The sequence below is a fragment of the Pelodiscus sinensis genome, chromosome 2 (genome assembly GCF_049634645.1).
Source record: "Pelodiscus sinensis isolate JC-2024 chromosome 2, ASM4963464v1, whole genome shotgun sequence".
NCBI classification, from domain to species: domain Eukaryota; kingdom Metazoa; phylum Chordata; order Testudines; family Trionychidae; genus Pelodiscus; species Pelodiscus sinensis.
Genome location: NC_134712.1, coordinates 19,130,335 through 19,151,017, shown reverse-complemented (window position 1 = coordinate 19,151,017; position 20,683 = coordinate 19,130,335). Strand labels below are relative to the sequence as shown.

At 42.4% G+C, this 20,683-nt stretch overlaps 1 protein-coding gene across 2 annotated transcripts in view; it reads right to left on the bottom strand.

Moving 5' to 3' along the window:
- The window catches only part of TMEM65 (transmembrane protein 65), a 53,449-nt gene that overhangs the window by 5,127 nt on the left and 27,639 nt on the right, over nt 1-20,683 (bottom strand). For both annotated transcript variants that reach the window (XM_075920159.1, XM_075920160.1), the window contains 5 exons: nt 19,309-19,353; nt 14,485-14,552; nt 13,156-13,210; nt 11,436-11,478; nt 2,538-2,643 (listed from right to left, as the gene is read on the bottom strand). In XM_075920159.1, the coding sequence (XP_075776274.1) occupies nt 2,538-2,643; nt 11,436-11,478; nt 13,156-13,210; nt 14,485-14,552; nt 19,309-19,353 (317 nt within the window). The remainder of the gene's footprint in view (nt 1-2,537; nt 2,644-11,435; nt 11,479-13,155; nt 13,211-14,484; nt 14,553-19,308; nt 19,354-20,683) is intronic.

Here is a 20,683-nt window from a genome sequence, read left to right as displayed (position 1 = left end):
CCCCTTGCAGGGTGGGAGGAGGCTTGCCAGAGGAGGCTGTGAAGGCTAGGACTGTAACAGAGTTTAGAGAAGCTAGATAATTTCATGGAGGTAGGTCCATAAAAGGCTATTAGCCAGGAGATAGAAATGGTGTCCCTGGTCTCTGTTTGTCAGAGGCTGGAGATGGATGGCAGGAGACAAATCGCTTGATCACTGCCTTCGGTCCACCCTCTCTGGGGCACCTGCTGTTGGCCACCATCGGTAGACAGGATACTGGGCTAGATGGACCTTTGGTCTGACCCAGTACGGCCGTTATGTTCTTATGAGGAGACTTCATGTCCTTCCCTCCCGCTCCCAGACCCAGATTGGCCTGGGGGGCGGTAGGACCTCGCAATCTGGATCAACTCGCTTTGCAGGCTGGATCTAGCCCGCAGAGGCCCTTTTTCCCACCCCTGCACTAGCTCCTGTAATAGCACATAATTAGAAACTAACCCTGCCCTGAAGTGCAAACAATCAAGAAGAGGAGGTGGAGAGAGAGATATAAATGTGCAAGGAAAGCAATCAGGGTAACATGTAAAATTCATTCAATGGGGAGGCGGGGGGTTTGCCCCAAATCTGGCAGCATATAGAAAGTGGTGGAGAGGAACGCATGACTGACAACAGTGGCATAAGGAGTGGAATATACACCATAATAACAGAAGAGTGTGAATAAGCAGTCAGGTCCAAACTATGAAGGGTCTTGAACGAGAACTTGAATTTCATATGATGGAGATGGCGGCAACTCTGGAGGGATTCCAAAGAAGGCATGACAGAATGACAGACAAGGAAGATGCCTTAGCAGCTGCACTTTGGATGGCATGCAAAGGAGTGAAGCAGGTGTCAGGTAGGCCAGAGAAGAGGTGGTTATTGCAGTCAAAATGGGAGATGAAAGGCTCGTAAGATTTTGCTGCATGTGTACAAAGAAACAGGTCAGACTTCACAAATGTTATGGAGGAAGAGCCAGCAAGATTTGGGCCCACATGAAAGGAAAAGGAAAAAGAACATATTGTGAAGTGACAAGTCAGGAGTAAGTGGGAAGGTTTTGGGAGGAAAGACAGTGAGCTTAATTTTGGCCATATAAGATTTAAGTTCGTGGTAAGACATCCAAAGAGAGATGATGCTGTAAAGCAAGACTGGATAGAGGGAGGTGGCAGAAAGACAGATTTGAACAGAAGAGTGGATGCTGAAACTATGTGAAGGAATGAGAACTATGAAAAGATGTACAGGAGTTGGACTCTCACAATCACCACAGGAAAACCAGGAATGCTACAAGCTGAAGAATGTTCCATTCAAAACGTTTAGTACCTGTACATAAGGCTAGACTCACAGGGGTTCTCAAAGTTCACTGCACCGCAACCCCCTTCTGACAACAAAAATCACTACATGACCCCAGGAGGGGTGATGAATGAGCCCATCTAAGCCCTGCTGCTCCAGGTGGGAGAGCCAAAGCAGAAGCCCAAAGGCCTGTAATTTGAGCCTCTCTGTGTCCAGGGCTGAAGCCTTTCGACTTCAGCTTTGGCCTCAGGCAATGGGGCTAAAGCTTTGGTGTTAGCCCTGGGCAGCAAGGCTCAGGCCTTGGGTTAAATCTGGGGCCCAGCAAGTCTAAGGCCTGTTGATCCCATTAAAATGGGGTTGCCACCCACTTTGTGGTCCCGACCCACAGTTTGAGAATCACTGGATTAGAAGATTCATTGCTCCTTTTGCTGCTGGTGGTATCACATCAGGACATACAAAACACACCTCAATATGTAGTGACTTTTCCTAGATCATGCTGTATTTTTTTACATTAATTTCCACCCCTGTAAAATATTCCTACGTTATATTTTCGTCTCTTGCTTGGATACTCTCTTCACCTTGCAACTGTAGCATCTATTTCATCTCAATAAGTTGCCCTTAGAAAAAAACCTGACAAATTTATTTCCCCCCCATTTGAAAGGAGTCAATATCAAACATTTCAGTGTTTAATAGAAAACGTTTTTTTATTTTTATTTGTAAAATGATGAATATCCAGTAATTCTGTAAAATGATTTCTATCGTAAGTCTGGGTAGTAGATATTCCTTTAACATGCACATTTTACTTAGAGGAAAACTGTTTTCATATCCAGATTTTTATATATATTAAGGATTGGAATTAGATTTGTACATCAATACAGATGTATTGCCAGAAATCATTTAACAAATCTGATAAGAACAATGAATGCAGCACCCAAATGTTCTGAAGGGCAAGTACTGCCACCCATCACACTTTGGAGACACCCGCCTAATCTCACCACCACAAATGCAAGTGGTGTGGCTATTTTCCACCCCTTAAAGAAACCCATCAATTCCCACTGCAGCCTGCCTCTAATCTCTCAGATGCAACTCTAGCTCTGCCCCCTCACCACTTGACACAATCATTATTATTTAACAAATACCAAAAGGAAATATTATATTTGGCAAAAGAGAAAAAATTTGGATTCATCCCATTCCTGCCGATGACCTATGAAAATTACACCCGAACTATTCATAAGCATATTTACCACGTGTGCACTGAGACGTGTTTGCCACATATCAGCTTGCTTGGGAGTCAGATCAGGAATTGACAGGCCCATTCTAGAAGCTAGAGCTTCAACATAACCTGCAAGACTAAAAAACAGCCATATGTTAGAAACACTCAACTTTTGGATTTTGAAAATATATTAGTTGGAGAAACGCACAACTGAAGTTAAATTTCTTGTGCAAATGTAGCTGTAACTTGCATCCATTTTTTTCCTTCTGCAGACTGTACTGCTAACCCACCAGTTTCTCAAATTGAGGAAAATATTCAGAAAGTTCACATTTATATTTTAAGTGCATATTTTTGACTAATTCACTCCCTAATTAGCTATGCTTTCCAAAAAAAAAAAAAAAAAAAAAAAAAAAAAACTTCACGCAATAAGACCTGGACATTATTGCAGCTTGGCACATTTTACAGTAACTTTATACAAAACTATTTCACCATTTAGCAATAAGACTTTCTCAATACTAGAAAGAAATCCAGTAAATATGTGAGAGCAATTATTCATGGAACATTCTTGCCTATTATACATTTATGTTTTAATAATCAGTTGCTGAGGCCTAATCCTGTGTTCAATATGCTTTTTTCCTATGGAAAACAGAGCTGAAAACTCACAGCCACTAATTTACCATTGATAACTACTTAATCTGGAGGCTAAAAACATCTCTCTCATATATACCTTTTTCTTAAAATGTAACAGTACAATTGTAAAATAAAAGTCACACTGCATTTTAATGATGAGTGTTCAGCATATTTGTGATCCTTACTATACAAGTAACTACATGGCAAACAAAAGTTGCCATTTTTAAAAAAGGAACTGAAAAAGTGTGTTTCAGAGAAAAGTTATCAGCAGATTTAACTTAATCTATTTAGCCTTTTTGCAGTACTGTAATTGTGTTAGTCCCAGACAAAAGAGAGAGAAAAGGTGTATGAGGTAATAGCATTTATTGGCCCAACTGCCTGTGGTGAAAGAAACTTGCTTTCATGCTTACACAGAGCTTAAAAACTTGTCTCTTCCACCAATAGAAGTGAGTCCAATAAAAGCTATTACCTCATCCACCCTGCCTTGCTATTTCGCTTGGCAGATTAAAGAAAATTTAACTGCTGCTAAAATATGAGCTTTGTGATTCTTAATGGCCCGTAGAGTGTATTAAAATTGTATGAGGCACTGTATTTGTACATTGTCTCTCCCGATACAGGTAAAATTCCAAAAAATTACTAGTTTACATGCAACTCTTCAGATTTATCAGTTTTCCAAGAGCCACCTCCTGTTACCATGATACTCTCTTGATAATAGCCTGCTACTTCTATTCAAAGCTTTGGCAGTATTCCAAAGCATGTCTGGAGCTTTAGCCACTTGCTGAGGAACACTTAGTATCAATAGTGCAGTGTTACCACACTGAAGAGAAATTCAAGTTAGGATTTTTTTTTCTTTTTTAACTAATCTATGTGAAAGGCTAGTCGCACTTATATCCCTGGTTGGAGATGGCAGGCTGTAGCACAGTAATGGTGGATGAAGTGAGTTTGGGAAGGACTTGGCCTGCCTGATAAGCCTCAAGGAAAGAATTATGGAACTCCAGGTACCACAAGTCCTCCAGAAATAACCACCAAATAGGGATCATATTCCCAGGATGCACGCCAGCCGAGCAAACCTGCCTGAAGGCAGTTTGTCAGAACATTCCAGATCACCTGTCGAGACATACTTAAAGTTACATCACAGGGACTGAAGGATGCAGAATCTATCCAGACTACAATATGAAGTTAAGGTTGCCAGGTGTCCGGTTTTGTTGAAACCATCTGGCAACCCTATGTGAAGTCCATTTTATAGATTACGCTTAAACTATTTCTAACAACTTCCATATTATTTCCAAGTTATTTGAAGATACTAACACTAAAGGTTTCTTACTGTTGGGCTTTGTTCTCCCAAAATGAGACAGAGTTGACCTGAGGCTTAAGACAGCATACAATGCTATCTTCAAAGATCTTGCCCAAAGTCTTAAATACCGAGTCCACAAACACCTGGTGGCACCTTCATATTTTTAGCACAGAATGCATGTCATGCTGAGATGAAAAAGGAAATTTTTACAAAATCCCTCTTTAAAAAAGCTGTTATCTTCAAGAAGTGAGAGTTAGGACTCCCCTAAAAAGAAACTACAAAATAGCTCTTCCAAAATAGGTGTCAAATCTTGAAGCAAGTAACTTCAATTAATAATGTTTTGCAAATGTGTGATCTGAAGACCTGGTAGCTGTTCTATATATTTCCTATATTAAAACCTAAGTGTGACTTAAGTGTGCTCTCTTTGTTGGAGCAGCAAAAATGCTTGACAGGTGTCTCATCTTGTTAATATCATAAATAGTGCTAATACAGACTGATACCCATTTTGAAAGTCTTTGTGATATAATAAATAAAATGAGATGTTTATTTTAAGCAATTAAAAGTCTTTAGATGTTTATGAAAAGATCTAGTGCTATCTAGGCAATGGAATAGGGAACTCACATCTAAAATACAGAATTTCGATTCAGCAGGTGAAGAATGAAGATTCTGTGGGGAAAAGCTAGCAAACGCATGAACTGATTTACATGAAAATCTGACAGTACTTTGGAAATAAGAGATGGAAGCAATCTCAGTTACTCTACCCATGTGAAAAAATGTATATAGAAGATTAATCCACAAGGGTTGAAATATACTTATTCTAGCAGCTGATATTAACTGGCATCAGGAATGTTAACTTCACTGTTAGTAGATGAATTGTACAATTGGATAGAGGTTCAGTGGGGACATCCAGAAATGAAAAAAGCACTAAATTTAAGGCCCATGTTGAAGCACTCTCTCACAGGAGAGGGCAGAAATATTAACAAGCCCTTAAATATATTGACTTATTTATGAGAGGATGAAATACAAATTATCACTGCCACACAGGTAATCTAACATCATTGGAATTGAACACTGAGATGGAGTGTAATCTTCAGACCTTGCCCATAAAGAAAAATGTTTGCATTTGGCAGTGTATTTAGTAAGGATTTAAGTAACAGTTAACTGGCTAACTGAGTAGTCAAAGGAATTTCTATCGCAGGTCTGGCCTTACCATGAGGCGAACGGAGGTGGCTGCCTCAGGTGCCAGATTGTGGGGACACGCCACTAGGACCCAGAGTGTAGAAAATTGTGTCTGCTGCTGGTGCATATGTAGGTAGCAGAGCAGTACCATAAGAGGAGTAAAACAGGAAGAAGGCAGAATTGAGACCTTTCAAATTTTTGGCCCAAGAAAGGGGGCATAGGGCGTCATTTGAGCTCCCCACCTCAGGTGCCAAAATATTGTGGGCTGGCCCTGTACCATCGACTACTTGATTAGTTGTTAAGAAGGGGGTGCTTGCTATTGCCATTATGGCTCTGCATTTTAAGTATAATGAGACACGCTTGTCTTACTGCATTTAAAGTGCAGAGCCGCAGCGGAGTTAGCTCCCAGAGCCGGCGTAAGCAGTCCCGGCTTGCGCCTGCTCCAGAATTATTGCAGTTCTGCCTCCCCTGCCCTGCCTCGCCACTGTGGAAACAGTGCTGGGAGGAAACCAGCTTTTAAACCAGCTCCCCCCACCTCTACTGCCTCCGATACAGAGACGGTGGGGAGGGGGCAGTAGTCAAGTAGTCACTCGACTAGTCGCTTAGATCCCTAGTATTTAGCCCTTTCTGAAGAAGAATGTTCTGTACGTCTAAAGAATGTTCTCTATTGAGAACATCCAGATATCATCCAGGCTGTGAAAAACAGGGAGGCTACGTTTGGTGGCATATCAGACCATGTCTATGGTAACAGTTCTTCCAGTTCAACCGTTCATAATAGATGAATGATATAATGATAAGCGGAGGACAGCAGCATTTGATCTGAGAATCAAACCTGTCCAGCTCAAGCAGGAACTACCTGTATAAGTCAAGTCTTTTCTAGCCATATTATCGAACACGCCTGAAATTAGTGGAAATGGAGGGAAAGCATACATCACACAGCATACATCAAAACCAAAAACCCATGAATCGTGTGCTAGATTCCAGAATCTTTTCCACTCAAGAGCCAAATATCACACACTTCCTGTTTTAAACAACTAGGATCAGTACTTCCACTCAGACAGCGTGAGCTGTTGACCTGTGAATAGACTTGAGTCATGCCTGAAATAGTCAGATGTAACCTGGTAAATGTGCTTCATGTACACCAAGCATATGGCCCAGAAGTCTGAGGCATATCCTTATTGTTATTTGAGGGTAAGTACAGAAGTGAGCAATCAGATTTTTTTATTATTTGAAATTTGTTCAGCAGGAGGAATGCTTTAACTGCTATTGAGTCTAGAACTTCAATGAACTCTGTGTATGGTTATGGGGTCAGATTAAGGTTGATCCTCAAACCCAAGAGTGAAAATAAATTACGTTCTTTGCTGCCGCTATGACCTATATTCATCACTTTCACTACACAAGCTGGTCTTCTAGGTAACGGTAAATATGCAATAAATATAGTCCTCGGCATAGACGGGATGCATACTAGCAGGAATTTTGTTAATATCTTCTGTACAGATGAAATTCCAAAAAGTCGTACTCTGAAAGGAGCCATAAAACAGATATTTTTATGCATCAATACATGTAGCGCACAAAGTAAGTGTCTTGCAAGTCAAAGGTAATGAATCAATCCATGGGTTCAAGTGCAAGGATAACAGAAGCAAGCATTACCAAGCGGAACTTGGCACATCAAACTAGTTTGTTGAGTTCTTGAGATTTTGAATTGGACAAAAGTCACCTTTTTTTGCTACTACGAGGAAACAGAATAGAAACCTTTTCCCGTATATTGATGAGGAACTAACTCTATTGCTCCAAACGGGGTGGTAGTAATCATAGGAGGGGAAGGCACGCCCTTCCCAAAGCATTTGGCATGGCACTGCCCACACTCTGCCCTAGAAAGCCTACTGTAGGCATACTGGAGGTCAAGTGTTGAGGCCCCGAGCACCCTCCCTCCCCAGTGCTCTGGTGCCAGGGAGCCTGGGGCCACATGCCATCCCACCTCTGCATGGTGCTGCCAGGCATAGCCTGGACAGAAGGGACATGGTTAGGGGCAGGGAAGGAGGGTCTTGCCTCTCCCAGTCCTATCTTCACCCACTGCCCATGGCTCCAAACTTGATCTGTTCATCTGTCTTCCGATGCATGACACTTGTGAAAATAGGGGACTAGGAATGGTGGTAGGAAAGAGACCAGGATTGAAATTAATGGAACAACGATCACCGATTACTTGAAGGACCCATCAATCTGAGATGATTGCCACCAAGCTTCCAGGAAACAAGTGAGAACCAAAAGGGCAGAGTAAAAGAGCATGCATCCTCATGGACTACTCCAAGATCCTTGAGTAACATATCAAATTTGATGTCTGTCTCTCTGACCCAACGGAGGAATTCTAGAAGAGAGTAGTGGAGCTGACTGGTACTTCTGATATCTATCCAGATTTCTTTCTAGAATGCTGAGACGGGTCTTTGGAGTTGGGAATATAAAAAAGAAGAATACTGAGCACTCATATCTGGAGAATGAAAACGGAGGATGAAACTAATTGGCTTTATAAACTCTTTTCAAAAACAAATGAGCTCAGCGTGCAAAACGAGTCTTAAATGCAGAGGTTCATGTGGCTTGACACTGAATAGATCCCAATCAAATAGCAAATTTCCTATTGTCACTTGCATTTCTTTTGGTAAACCTGATGCAGAGAACCAAGATGAGCATTGCATCATGATACCTGATGCCATTGAATGAGCACTCAAATCAGCAGCATCTAACATAGCTTGAAGAGAAGTTTTAGCAATCATCTGCTTTTCTTCACAAATAGCTACACACTCATCTCTATTTTGAGCATAATTTGTCCTTAAACTCTGATAGTCTGCCCCTAGCACTTAATCGTATGTAGATGGCCTGGCCTGACACTCTGCTATCCTGATCTGTAAAGATGCTGAAGAGTAAATTTTATTTCCAAAAATATCCAATCCCCTTAGGGACAGATTGCCCAGTCTGCTTGAATCGCTCACTGGCTGCAACAACAATCAGTGATGATGAAGCCAGACAATGATGTGATGATAAAGACACTCAAATCCTTTTGAGGACATGCTACGCATCTTGAGCTTGATGAGGAGAGCAATCAGCATTATAAGAGTTTGCGGCAGGTGACTCATGAATAGATTTCATATTCTGCGAGAGAGCTTGTCCCTCAAAATACCAACTAGTAAGGCCACAAGGGCCAATATGGGCATGGTTCCTGGACTATATGGGAAAGAAGTTTGGCCAGAGGAATCAAAGGCTGTGTCTAGACTACATGCCTCTGTCAGCAGAGGCATGTAGATTAGCCAGATCGGCAGAGGGAAATGAAGCCGCGATTAAAATAACCGCGGCTTCATTTAAATTTAAATGGCTGCCCCGCTCTGCCGATCCGCTGTTTGTCGGCAGATCGGGGCAGTCTGGACGCGCCGCGTCGACAAAGAAGCCTTTCTTGATTGGCACAGGTAAACCTGGTTTCACGAGGCATACCTGTGCCGATCAAGAAAGGCTTCTTTGTCGACGCGGCGCGTCCAGACTGCCCCGATCTGCCGACAAACAGCTGATTGGCAGAGCGGGGCAGCCATTTAAATTTAAATGAAGCCGCGATTATTTTAATCGCGGCTTCATTTCCCTCTGCCGATCTGGCTAATCTACATGCCTCCGTCGACGGAGGCATGTAGTTTAGACGTACCCAAGGAGAGCAGTAATAAGAAGCATCCTCAGGTTAAATAGGAAGAACTTTTCCCAATGCCTGCCAAGACTTATTTACTTTCCATTTGTGCAATTTCTTTTTTGGCAATGAAGAAACCTCTAATGCAGAAGCCATGTCAGGAGATACAAGGATCTGAGTGAGACTTAAATCCATAACTGGATTGAAATGCTAGTTCAAAGCTATTTTCTTTAGAGGCAAACCCATTCACAAACGCTTGACAGACCTGCAACATTTTATTTGCAAATTCAATATGCAATTAATAAATATGCAAATAAAATGTTACCGATTCACCAAAATATGTACCTTAGCCACCGCAAACACTCCAATCCTGACTCCTGCCCCCACCCATATTACGTTATTCAGCCCTGGCCACCAGAGCAGCCACCCACTGGGTGGCCTTGACCCCAGCTGCCCCGTCACACAGCCGCAGCAGGCCCCAGCTACCCTGCTGGAGCAGGTCCCAACTGCCTATCACGCAGCCTCAGCCGCCCCCCTGCAGCACTGCAGTTGCTCTCCACTCGACCCCAACAGCTGGGCCACACAGCGACTGCTGGAGCTGGAACTGGGGCTATGGTGAGGCTGCCCCAGTATGGACAGCCTCACTGTGGCTCCGGCACCAGCCGCAGACCACCCACCTGCCAGCCGCCCCACTCATCCTGCTGCTGCGTGGGGAAGTGGGTGAGAAGGGAATTCTCTTATGGGGAACCCCAGCAGCCGGGGCTAATTAAAAGCTGGGCGTGTGGCCGGGCAATGTGCTGCGGTCCGGCAAGCAGGCCTGCCGAGTAAAAAGAACAATCCCTCATAGGAGGGATGTGGCTTGAAGCCTGGAGAGCGGAGCTCTGTCATAAGCTGTTGCCTTTAAAAACCACTACTGCTAACCAACTATAGGTCGGACCTCTCTGGTCCAGCACCCTTGGGACCGGGCAAGTCCCGAAGGAGGTTATTTGCCAGGCCAGGGGAGGTTCCTTGCTACTGGTTCCCCAGCCCACTGACCCTCCCAAACTCCCCACCTCAGGCCGCCATGACTCGCCTCTGCTGCACCCCTGACTCTAGCCCCGCTATCGGGGCTGCCGCATCTCCAGCCCTGCTACCGGGGCTGCCATGGCTGCTACATCTCTAGCCTCAGCCCTGCTACCATGCTTGCCACTACTACGGGGCTGCTACGTCTCTGGCCCCAGCTATGCCATCGAGGCTCTGGCCCCAGTCCTGCTGCTGTCAGACCCGCTGGATTCCCAGCCCAGCAGGGCACCCAGCTGTTAACCCTCCTGCCACTGAGCTCCCAGCCAGGATGCTGTGGGTCCAGGACCATGGATGTTCCTGGACCAGAGATTCCCGGTTTTGGGAGGTCCGACCTGTAACCGAAACTATAACCCAAACAAACTGCCAACTATCAGATCAAGTACTGAACAATCCGAGTCTTACAGAGGGACGTAAGTACTATGTGGGGCAGGTACCTGTCTCGGTCAGTCTCAGAGCCCAGGTTGACCAACTTGGGTTTACGCTAAGGTGCTAAAAATAGCAACGTGGACATTTCCTCTCAGCCTACAACTAGGGATCGAAGACCCAACCACACCTTTACCTTCCTCTGCACCTCTTTGCTGGTTTCAAAACCCAAGCTTTTTGGCTTTTATTTTTAGCCCTATACCGCAAGCCCTAAGAGCCTGAGTCAGTTGACCCAGGCTGTGAGACTCGCTGCCCTGTTTTGTTGGTTTCCTGTGCAGTGCATACACACACACGGTTGTTCTGACACACAGTGAAAGGCAGTTATAAGGAACTCATCTGCACTTGGGATTACTGTCCACTTTATGTGCTTGGGGGATAGAGGAATGAGGGCACGTACTGGACATTGCAATTAAAAACGTGCCAAACTCCCGTGTGGGACACACAAAAACCGTAAGTGGGTGCCACATGTGCAGTAATTCAAAGAAGAATGTAGCTTTATTTCTTAACCAAGCAAGGAGAAAAGGGAAATCATCATAATCTTTAAGGATACCTAGTTTATTAAAATACATTTCAAGAACCAGAAACATCAAAAGCGATTTCTACAGCATATCACACTTCATTGGAGAGAAGGGGAAATTGAAATCAGTAAATAAAATACTTCAAGCAAAATCCGAACTTACCCCAGTCCAGCTAAATCTGAAACAAGATTTCCCAGAGCAGCAGCTGAAAGTTTGAAAAACAAAAATACTCTTTTACCAGTCGGTTTTGTAAAAGAATAATTAAGACATATAGTGTAAGTATAATTAAGTATATTCTCTTACACTAGGATTTCTTTTAGCAGCAAATTTTGGAAGCGCTAGGAAACAATTTATGTAATAGGCAGTGCACTTATTTTCCTGAATTAAATTCAAGATACTCAATTCAAACTTGGAACACAACAAATTTTCACATTGTAGTTAACAACAGCCACAGTAATCAGCCAACTTGATACATCTGATGCAAGGAGTCCTTAGTCTGAGCCACAAAAAACAGCTTCCAGTCAGTTAGCAGAAGCAGCAACACTGACACTAGAAGTTGTAAAGCTAGGTCTCAGATTTTCCATAATGTGGCACTGGTATCCATGAACAATTTTAGTCCAAGAAAAGATTTCTGATAAAATGGCTGAAAGAGCAATGTTTTACATTGCACGTATTTAAAATACCTATGTTGCAAAAGCAGCAAAATTCACAAGCAGGTTTACTTTTTTTTGTTAGATTTGTTTTTAATTAAATGAACATTAAAAGGACAAAGTCATTTTATAGATGGCAAACTACTTCCTCTTGCCTCCTGAGCTGCTGTCCCACCTGTTAAATCCTGAAAATTATAAATTGCTGCATTCCAAAATGATAGAGATCTATAAAATAATGAATTGTGTGGAGAAAGTCAGTAGGGAAGTGTGGTTTATCCTTTCACAAAATACTAAAACCAGGAGTAACTTAATGATATTAACAGGCAGCAGATTTAGAACAAACATAAGGAAGTACATCTTTATACAACACACAGTCAATGAATGGAAGCTGTTTCCAGAAGATTCTGTCAAGGCCAAAAGCATAACTGAATTCAAAGAGAGTCACTTGAGTTAATAGAGGATAGGCCCATCAATGGCTATTAGTAGACACGGTCAGGGATGAAAGCCATGCCTTCGTTATCTATATACCTCTGGTTGTCAGAAGCTGGGAGTGGATGACAATGTTCACTCAATAATTGCCCTGTTCTGTTTGTTCATTACCACTGAAGTATCAGGCACTGGCCAATGTTAATGAGTTAACCAAAAGTTACTTGGAATAATTTTGTAGCAAGACAGAATTTTGCAGAAGAATGATATCTAGATTTATACAAGACATTCAGTGGTACTTCCATGTCAGCATTTAAGTGCTATTTTCTCTGCAACTGGAACTTTAGAGTTTTCTTTCAACTAGTACGATAGAATTAAAACAACATGTTGTAAAATATTGGTAAGCAGACAAGATCATTTAAACACACTTAAGTGCTATAGCCTGTGGGTCTGTTTTTGCTGATTGCCCTCATTACCGTGTACCTTATTTGGAATCACAGGCACATAAATGCTTGTAGAATTAGGCCTTTGATTGTTTATAGCTTCCCTACAGAACACCACTTTGTTAAAAGTAACGTAACAGCTGGATATGTATGCAACTTATCAATACCTTTAGAGGCTATTTCAGTTGAAAACCCCATTACTACAGATGGCATACTTACTTTTAACAACTTAGAGTTCATGCTCTTGGAACAAGATTAAATTATGGATCAAGAAACAGCTGCTTCAAATCCATGTGGCTTATTTGCAGCCTAGATTGAAGGAATTTGCTATTTTACTCTATTTATTGTGTTTACATTACTTGCCTGCCATAGTAGTTATTCCCAGGACAACTCCAATTGATAATTCTATTTGGGTTCCCTGAAAATAAAAAAATGTTTCCTGTCATTATTTGAGACATTAATGGTCTGAAATAAGATGAGAACATTCATATTTCATAGACTGATGGCTGCTTACTTGTTATTTACAAGTACAGAGGTAGATAAAAGTAGAGAATACCATCCCTTCTATTTGACCAATATATCTTCCTCCAGCCTCCCCCAAACCTTTAAAACACAGGCCTCCTTTCAGTTATTTAATACCTCATCTAGTCATTTCATGTTTTATATTTGTTTCACAGTGGCCACCTAGTGGACATGACAAAGCGAGCCCCAATCTTAGCACACTCATTTCTCATTTTAATTCTCTTAGCTAAATGTAAAACTAATACAGGTTATAATTATTTAAACACATTTACATCTTCAAATGCTGAACAAAATAATAAATACGCAATGCCACATGAGACAGTTCAGGCCTCTTTTGTCAGACGGGGAAGATGACAGAAAAAGATTAAATAGCAAGCCCAATGTTCCCGATTCAGTGGTAAAAATCAAGACTAGATGTAAGATTTTTTTACTCTACTCCATTTCCTATTCCAGTAGTTTGCCTTCATAGAATGTCCCCAAAACAATTCCTAGAGTGTGTTACACAGATGTTCAGACTAGATGATCACAATGGTCCCTTCTGGCCTTGGAATCTATGAACTAGGTAAAATATTTGAAAGTATTCCAATTATAAATCCACTAAAGTAATAAATTATTATATCTAACAAAAAGCAGCAACAGCACTTACAGAATTTTCACAGGACCATTTATCACCAAATCTCAAACATTTTCTACTAAACATTAAGCATCACAGCACTCCAGTGTGCTACGTATGCATTATAACCATTTTATAAATGAATCAGATGTTGCATGACATCTCTCAGGACACTGACTTGCAGTGTGACAGTCAACAGAACTAGGGATTCTTGACTCATTAGACCACTCACACTGCACAGATCTGTAAGAGCAGAGAGGGGAAAAAAGCAAGTTCTTTTCAAACCAGGCAAAAATAAGATCAGTTCTAAATGTGTCCCTTCAGACATAAGCACCCTTATTAGAAAGAGGTAAAAAAGCAAATTTTGAAAATATTCTGTATAAAAAAAAAAATTTAAAACCATTCCCAGTACAAGTACTAAAACAGGACTGAAGTTATAATCATGGTGGGAAAAAGTTTCCTACAAGTCATAATAAAAATGAGGAGTGGAAACTATGTTCATTTAATCTGAGATACTACAATTTCTTTATCAAAATCAGACATAAAGACAAACTTACTGCAGCAATCATAATCGCATTATCCAAGAATCCAAAGCCTACAAAAGGTATTGCATTGTGGAAGAACACTGGAAGAAATGAGCAATAAGAGGTGAGAATATACAGCTGAGTTCACGAATACACATAAATCCAAATTTCAACTGTTCTTCAAGTTCTACACATCAGATTTAAAAGATTAATTGACATTCAGTAGTCTCTCTCCAGCCACTTTTATAAGGCTTGGTATTGTCGTCCTGACTTTTTTTGTTTTCATTGGTAATGCCTGCACTGCAATAGAACAGTCAGTCCCAACCCTCAGTCCATAGACCAGTGTCGGGCCGCGAACCGCTGGTTGCTGGGCCTCGGCACACTGTCTGAGCACGGGGTGGGTGTTGCGCTAGGACTGAACAGCAGCAGGGAGGGTCTCTGGGAAGGAGCTTAAGTGTGGCGGTATAGTGCTAGAACCCAGCAGCAGTAGCAGGCAAGGAGGAAGCCATCACTGGGCTCAGCCCCTGTAGCAGGGGATTCTGAAGCAGGCTCTGGGCCGGATCCCCAAGCCCCAGGGGAGGGGGGGGAGAGTGGGGGAGAGCGGTGGCGGAGGGGGGCACTACTGGGCCTCCAGAGCCCAGGCTACAGCCACGAGAGGTAATCTCCATCAGGGCCGGTCCCGCTGCTCCCCAGGAGCCACTCCCAGGGCAGCGCCCCCAGCCTGGCCAGCCCCTACCCAGCCTGCCCATTGCCCCAGCATGGGCAGCGCTTGGGGGGCAGGTAAGAGAGAACCCCCCCCCCACCCTCAAGGAGCAGTGCTTCGCTGCCCTGGAGCTACAGGGGGAGGGTTTTGCCTTGGGCTGCTCCTAGAGGAGCTGGCCGCAATCCCTGCCTGGGCCCAGGGAAGCTGCCGCCAGCTCCCAGCGTGTGCAGAGCAAGGGGAATCCAGCCCAGGGTGGGACAGGAGGGGGCTGAAAGAGGGTTAGGGGCAGATAACGAGGGTGAGGGGGATGCAGGAGGCACTGAAGGGAGGTTAGGAGTATTCAAGGGAGACTTAATGGGTGGATGGGAGCAGAGGTGCAATGGAGGGGAACTTTGAGGTGAGTGACGGGGAGGCTAGGGGAGACGCAGGGCAGGGATTGTACAGAAGGAGATGGGGGAGATACAATAGCAGCTCCTCTACTCCATGGTGCAGAAGGGGGGGGAAGGGCAGAGGTGACTGGTGGTAGCACTTGGGGGCACCAGCTCCTATGCCCCGGACAAAATTTCGGAAGCTGCTAAATAGGGTGTCCCAAATGCCCCCTGCCCCTGTAGGTGCCCTTACCTGGACCCTTCCCTCTGCAGGCACCCGTCACCCCTGGGGAAGGGGCTGCCTCATCCAGCAGCCAGAGGGGAATTCTTTCTGGATTTTTTTTAGTGTTGTAGATATCTGCAAAGTCTGACCCATTACCGACTGGTAACATTTCATTTGCATATTCACTATTTGCACCACGAATATGCAAATAAAATGTTGCCAGTCTGCCAAAAGTTTGTGAATAGGTTTGCCAGTCTGAGGTATAAAAAAGGTTGGGAACCACTGTAATAGAAGACCCACAGCATGACTGCAGCTGGCCCAGGTCATCTGACTTGGGCTGCAGGGCTACAAAATGGTTATGTAGATGTTTGAGCTCAGGCTCTGAGACCTTTAACACATTCCTGGAACTGTTGTTGGTTTTTTTACACTAAACTCCTAACACCAAGGAGCATTTCTTCCTTTATGGTCCTTAGCCAGTGCAAGACACGGTCTGCACCTAAATCTGTTCCTCAATTTCTTGCTTGAAGAATGGAGTTTCACCTCCATTTTCTGCATTCCCAAACCATCCTTTTCCCCCCTTCTAGTCTCACCTTACCAATGACAGGTCAAAAGAAGAAATGCCACTTGATAGAACTCAGTATAAACTTGGTATGGGCTATGATGTAAGTACCTTTCATTAATAATCAAGCTTTCATTACAGCACATTTTTTTCTCCTTTTTGCTATCATCATCATCTCTCCTGCCTCAACAGCTCTGATCTTGTGAGCACTTTGGGAAAAGAGAATGTGTCTTTGTATGTATTTATACTGCTCTGTCTTAGTGGGGCTTCAGTCCTGACTAGAGACTCTGGATGCTACTATAATATAAATATTAAACAGTATACCATATATAACTTAAAAATAAATGCAGGAAATAGACTCATTTTTACATCTTTTCTGGTATATTCCCAGTGTTTCTGCCATATACTAGTTTTTCCCAATAGTCTTAAAGTCTACACTCTGTATTTTGTAAACATACAGAGAGTTACAACCACATGGGAGAAGGGAATGGGGTGTGTGTGTGTTTGTGTGCGTGAGAGAGAGAGGGGGCGAGTGAGCATTGATTTCACTTTGAAGGGAAATTGAAGAGATAATAAAAACTGTGACTGGTACAGCCAATTGAGAATACCCATTAGTGGTACCTATACAAACCCATTTTTGCAACTAAAAAAACATATTTGAGTAAATTTCTTTTTTTTCCCTCCAAATACTTATGGTCGTGTTTATAATTTTGGAAATATTCTACATAACAGTAAACACTTTCATACATGCATTTGAAAATGTGTAGGGGATTGTGACTTGTAAACATCTGGCATGTTAGCAAGCTTGAGCACTGAGGACATTAAAAAGGCAACAGAAGACACACTGCAACATCTATTGCTAATTATGGATCTGCAACAAGGGCCTGATGAAACTCTTAAATGAAGTCAGTGAGATTCCAGTAACTTCAAGAGGCTTTAGCATTGTCCTACAACAAATGTACGCAACTAAAAAAGGAAATGGGTGTAGGAGTGTGTTTGTCCACTGATCTGCAGGAAAAATTACTTACACTAACAGAGCTGAACACAAAATTTGTCAGGGACAGTTTGGAGTGAGATGTTTTTATTTCCTGTTTCATTAATTATCTATGATTGAAATGAAGGTTTTATGTATTTGTTCACTGTTTCAATTACTCAGTTTGGTCACTGCATACGAGTAACACTTTGCAGGCCAACAAGCATGAATACATGTGGTAATCTGAAATCTGCTTTCCATGAATTATTTGCAATATTTGCTTAAAAATAAATTGCTTTGGCAAACATTCCTGCCAGAAAATCTGTTTCCTATATTTTTTTTATGGAAGATGAACACTAACTAGATGTAATCACAGTTAAAAATTTAAATATTTCAACCTAATATTACACAAATAGTTTTTATTTTGCATTCCCTCACCACCATCCCATACATAGATGATTATCCTACTTCTGTAAGAAAGGAAGAACTGCTGAGAAACCTGTTCTCCCAAGTTAGGAAATAATTTACTTACCAAAGTCTGCCAAAAAAGAAATGCTCTGAATCTTAGCCCCTAATATTTTGACCCTGCTCCCAAAGCTAGGACTACAACAGTGGTTCTCAAAGTTTTTGTCCATGCCCACCCCACCCAACACAAACCTTTCCGCGGACCACCAGCCACCCATCTATGATGACAAAATGGGTACAGAAGGATGTGGGTGGAAGGTAGGGTACAGGAGCAGGCTGGGGGGGAGGTTCTGGGAGGGAGGAAAAGGCTGCGTAAGGGACCCTCCAAAGGTAGGGAGGTGGGGTGGGTTCTAGAGTAGCCTAGGAGATAGGGAATTTGCCTAGGGGGCACAGGGTGTTGGGCTTGAGTCCTGCCCCCCTCAGTGGCTGTAGTGGTGGGAGAGCATGGGGGCAGAGTAGGGGGCACTTACCTGGCTCCGTGCCTCCTGCTGCTCCTAGGCACTGCCCCTGCTGCTCCCACTAGCTGTGATTCCAGCCAGTGGGAGCAACAGTGAAAGCCTCTAAGAGAGCAGCTTCCTGCACTGCCATTCCCCCAGCTGGAAGGAAAGGGAGCAGTAGCACATGGAGCCACTTCCATCCCCTACAAACCAGATCTAGCCTTCAAGGCTCCCCTCTCTTCCCTCCCCCAGCAGCGGGAAGCTAGCACTGGCGCTCCAACCTATAGGGGGTGGAACTGGAGCACTAGCGCAGTCTCCCTGTTGCAGGGGGGGGCAAGTACCGAGCCCATGACCCACCTGCAAGACAGTTGCAGACCACTAGTGGTCTGCGGACCACACTTTAAGAACCACTGGTCTGAAGGAGAGAATACTGTGTTGTAACCAGGCTGACTTGACTCCTAAATTCTCAGAAATTTTATCCAACACCTGTATTTATATCTGTAATGTTTGTAAAGAGAGCATTAAATAAGGCTTGAACTAATATTGCAAGAGGTCAGTGACAAGAAAAAGAACCTGTCTGGTCATTAAAATTTAGAGCTGGAAAAAGAAATCCTACCATATCAAACAGAGCTTGCCACCAATACACTGTTCTATATTGGCTTTGAATTTATTTTCCTATGTAATGATAGTTTTGGTAAACTAGACATTAGGAACAGTAAGACACCAAAAATATCTTATTTTCTCATTTAAGGTTTTATGAAAACAGAAGCAAAGGTAGCTGCAGATGCTTTTTCCATGCCTCAGTGCACTCCCGATGTAGGTTCTCTCACTAGTCTCCAAGAAAAATATGTAGGTAGCTCTCATTGATAGAGCCATGCGTGGATACCAAATTTGTATCCGCATCTGCATTTGTAAAAATGAAACACAGATATCCACATCCATATCCGCGGATGTGGATACCCACGGACATAAAGTGAATGTCCTCAAATTTGCATGGCTCTACTCATTGATGACAGGAGAAATTAGAATAAACCTGCAGTTTTGGAAATAAGACAAAAGTATTGAAAATGAGTAATGAAAGAACACAGACAACAACTGACTAAATTCATTAAGTATTTTTTTCTTTTACCGTGTTTCAGCTGTCCTGGGGACGGTGGGGCAGCTTCCAACTTCTCTAGATAGGTCAAAATAAAATTAGAAAGTTAGTCTAATCACACTTCAATTTTATTGGAATACGAAACAAGTATGGTATTTCTATATACCATTAAAGGCAGTAAATAGAAACAAATATAGGCCTAGGTCAATTATACAAGAATACATCTAATTGGGCTTATTAACCAAGCAATGGCCAGGATAACTCTCTCCTACAGGTTGCTCCAACAAGACTGTAGGAATTGCATTACATAAAAACCACATGGGAACATTAATCACCCAACCATGCTCGAACATGCACATCTCTACTTGGGCTAATACCTGTAGAATCTTTATTACAGATGATACTTAAGAAGGAAAGAACTAGCTTCATTCTCAGGCCCAAGGCTGAGTTTAAGGCTGTCAGAAAAAGAAACGTTTTTAACACTAAGCAAGTTTGAACTAGAATAATTAAGGCACTATCACCATGAAACTCCAGAATACCATTTTTGTACAGTCACTTTGTAGCATACAAAACCACTGCTTTAAAGTAAAGACATCTGTGAGACTGTAATCATATTAATGATACTATCTGATCAGCTACATAGTCCCCAACAGTTGAAAGACCAATTACATTTAAATTAAAAAATTTAAATACATTTCACATCTATAAGAGCTGGTTTTTGACCTTTTGAATTTTCAAAGCATAGCACAATGGATAAAAGCTACAATTTGATTATTGTTTTTAAACACAAGAAAGTGGCAAATTGTTTTACCTTTAGTATTGTTGTGTAAGATTTCAAACAAAGGGTGTTCAATTTTTTCTATTTAAATTAAAAAAAAAAGCCAGAAACCTCCAGAACATTCATGCATAAGCTTCAGTTTTAAAAGTTACCTTCATAGTATAAATGCAACCCACAAATAGAGAGTATATGTGTCTCAAAACTGACAACAGCCCCTGGCATCAGATTTCAAGAGAGCTTTTCACCAGCCTCTCTGCCTAAAGCACACAACTGAAGGAGACACCAGTGTGTGTCTTTCAGCAGCAGCAGCAGGAAAGAAATGGAAAGAGAACTTCTGTGTTTTCTAATAACTGAGGCCCAGCAATCAACTAGGGAAATGAGGATTTTTAAACAACTTCTCTTGAACTAAGAAGTTATGTCCATGTTTATATCTAATAAATTGTTTCAAAACAATTTTTGCCTAGATCAGCAAGTGACATAATCAGCTGATTGTGGCTGATTTATACTCCTTCAAACAATATTCAGTAAGTTTAGATCCAAGTCTTTTCCTTTCAACTGGAAGAAAAATGGTTAGATGAGAGAGAGCTGGGAATTATTCAGGACATTAGCCACAATTTATAGGGTTGCCAG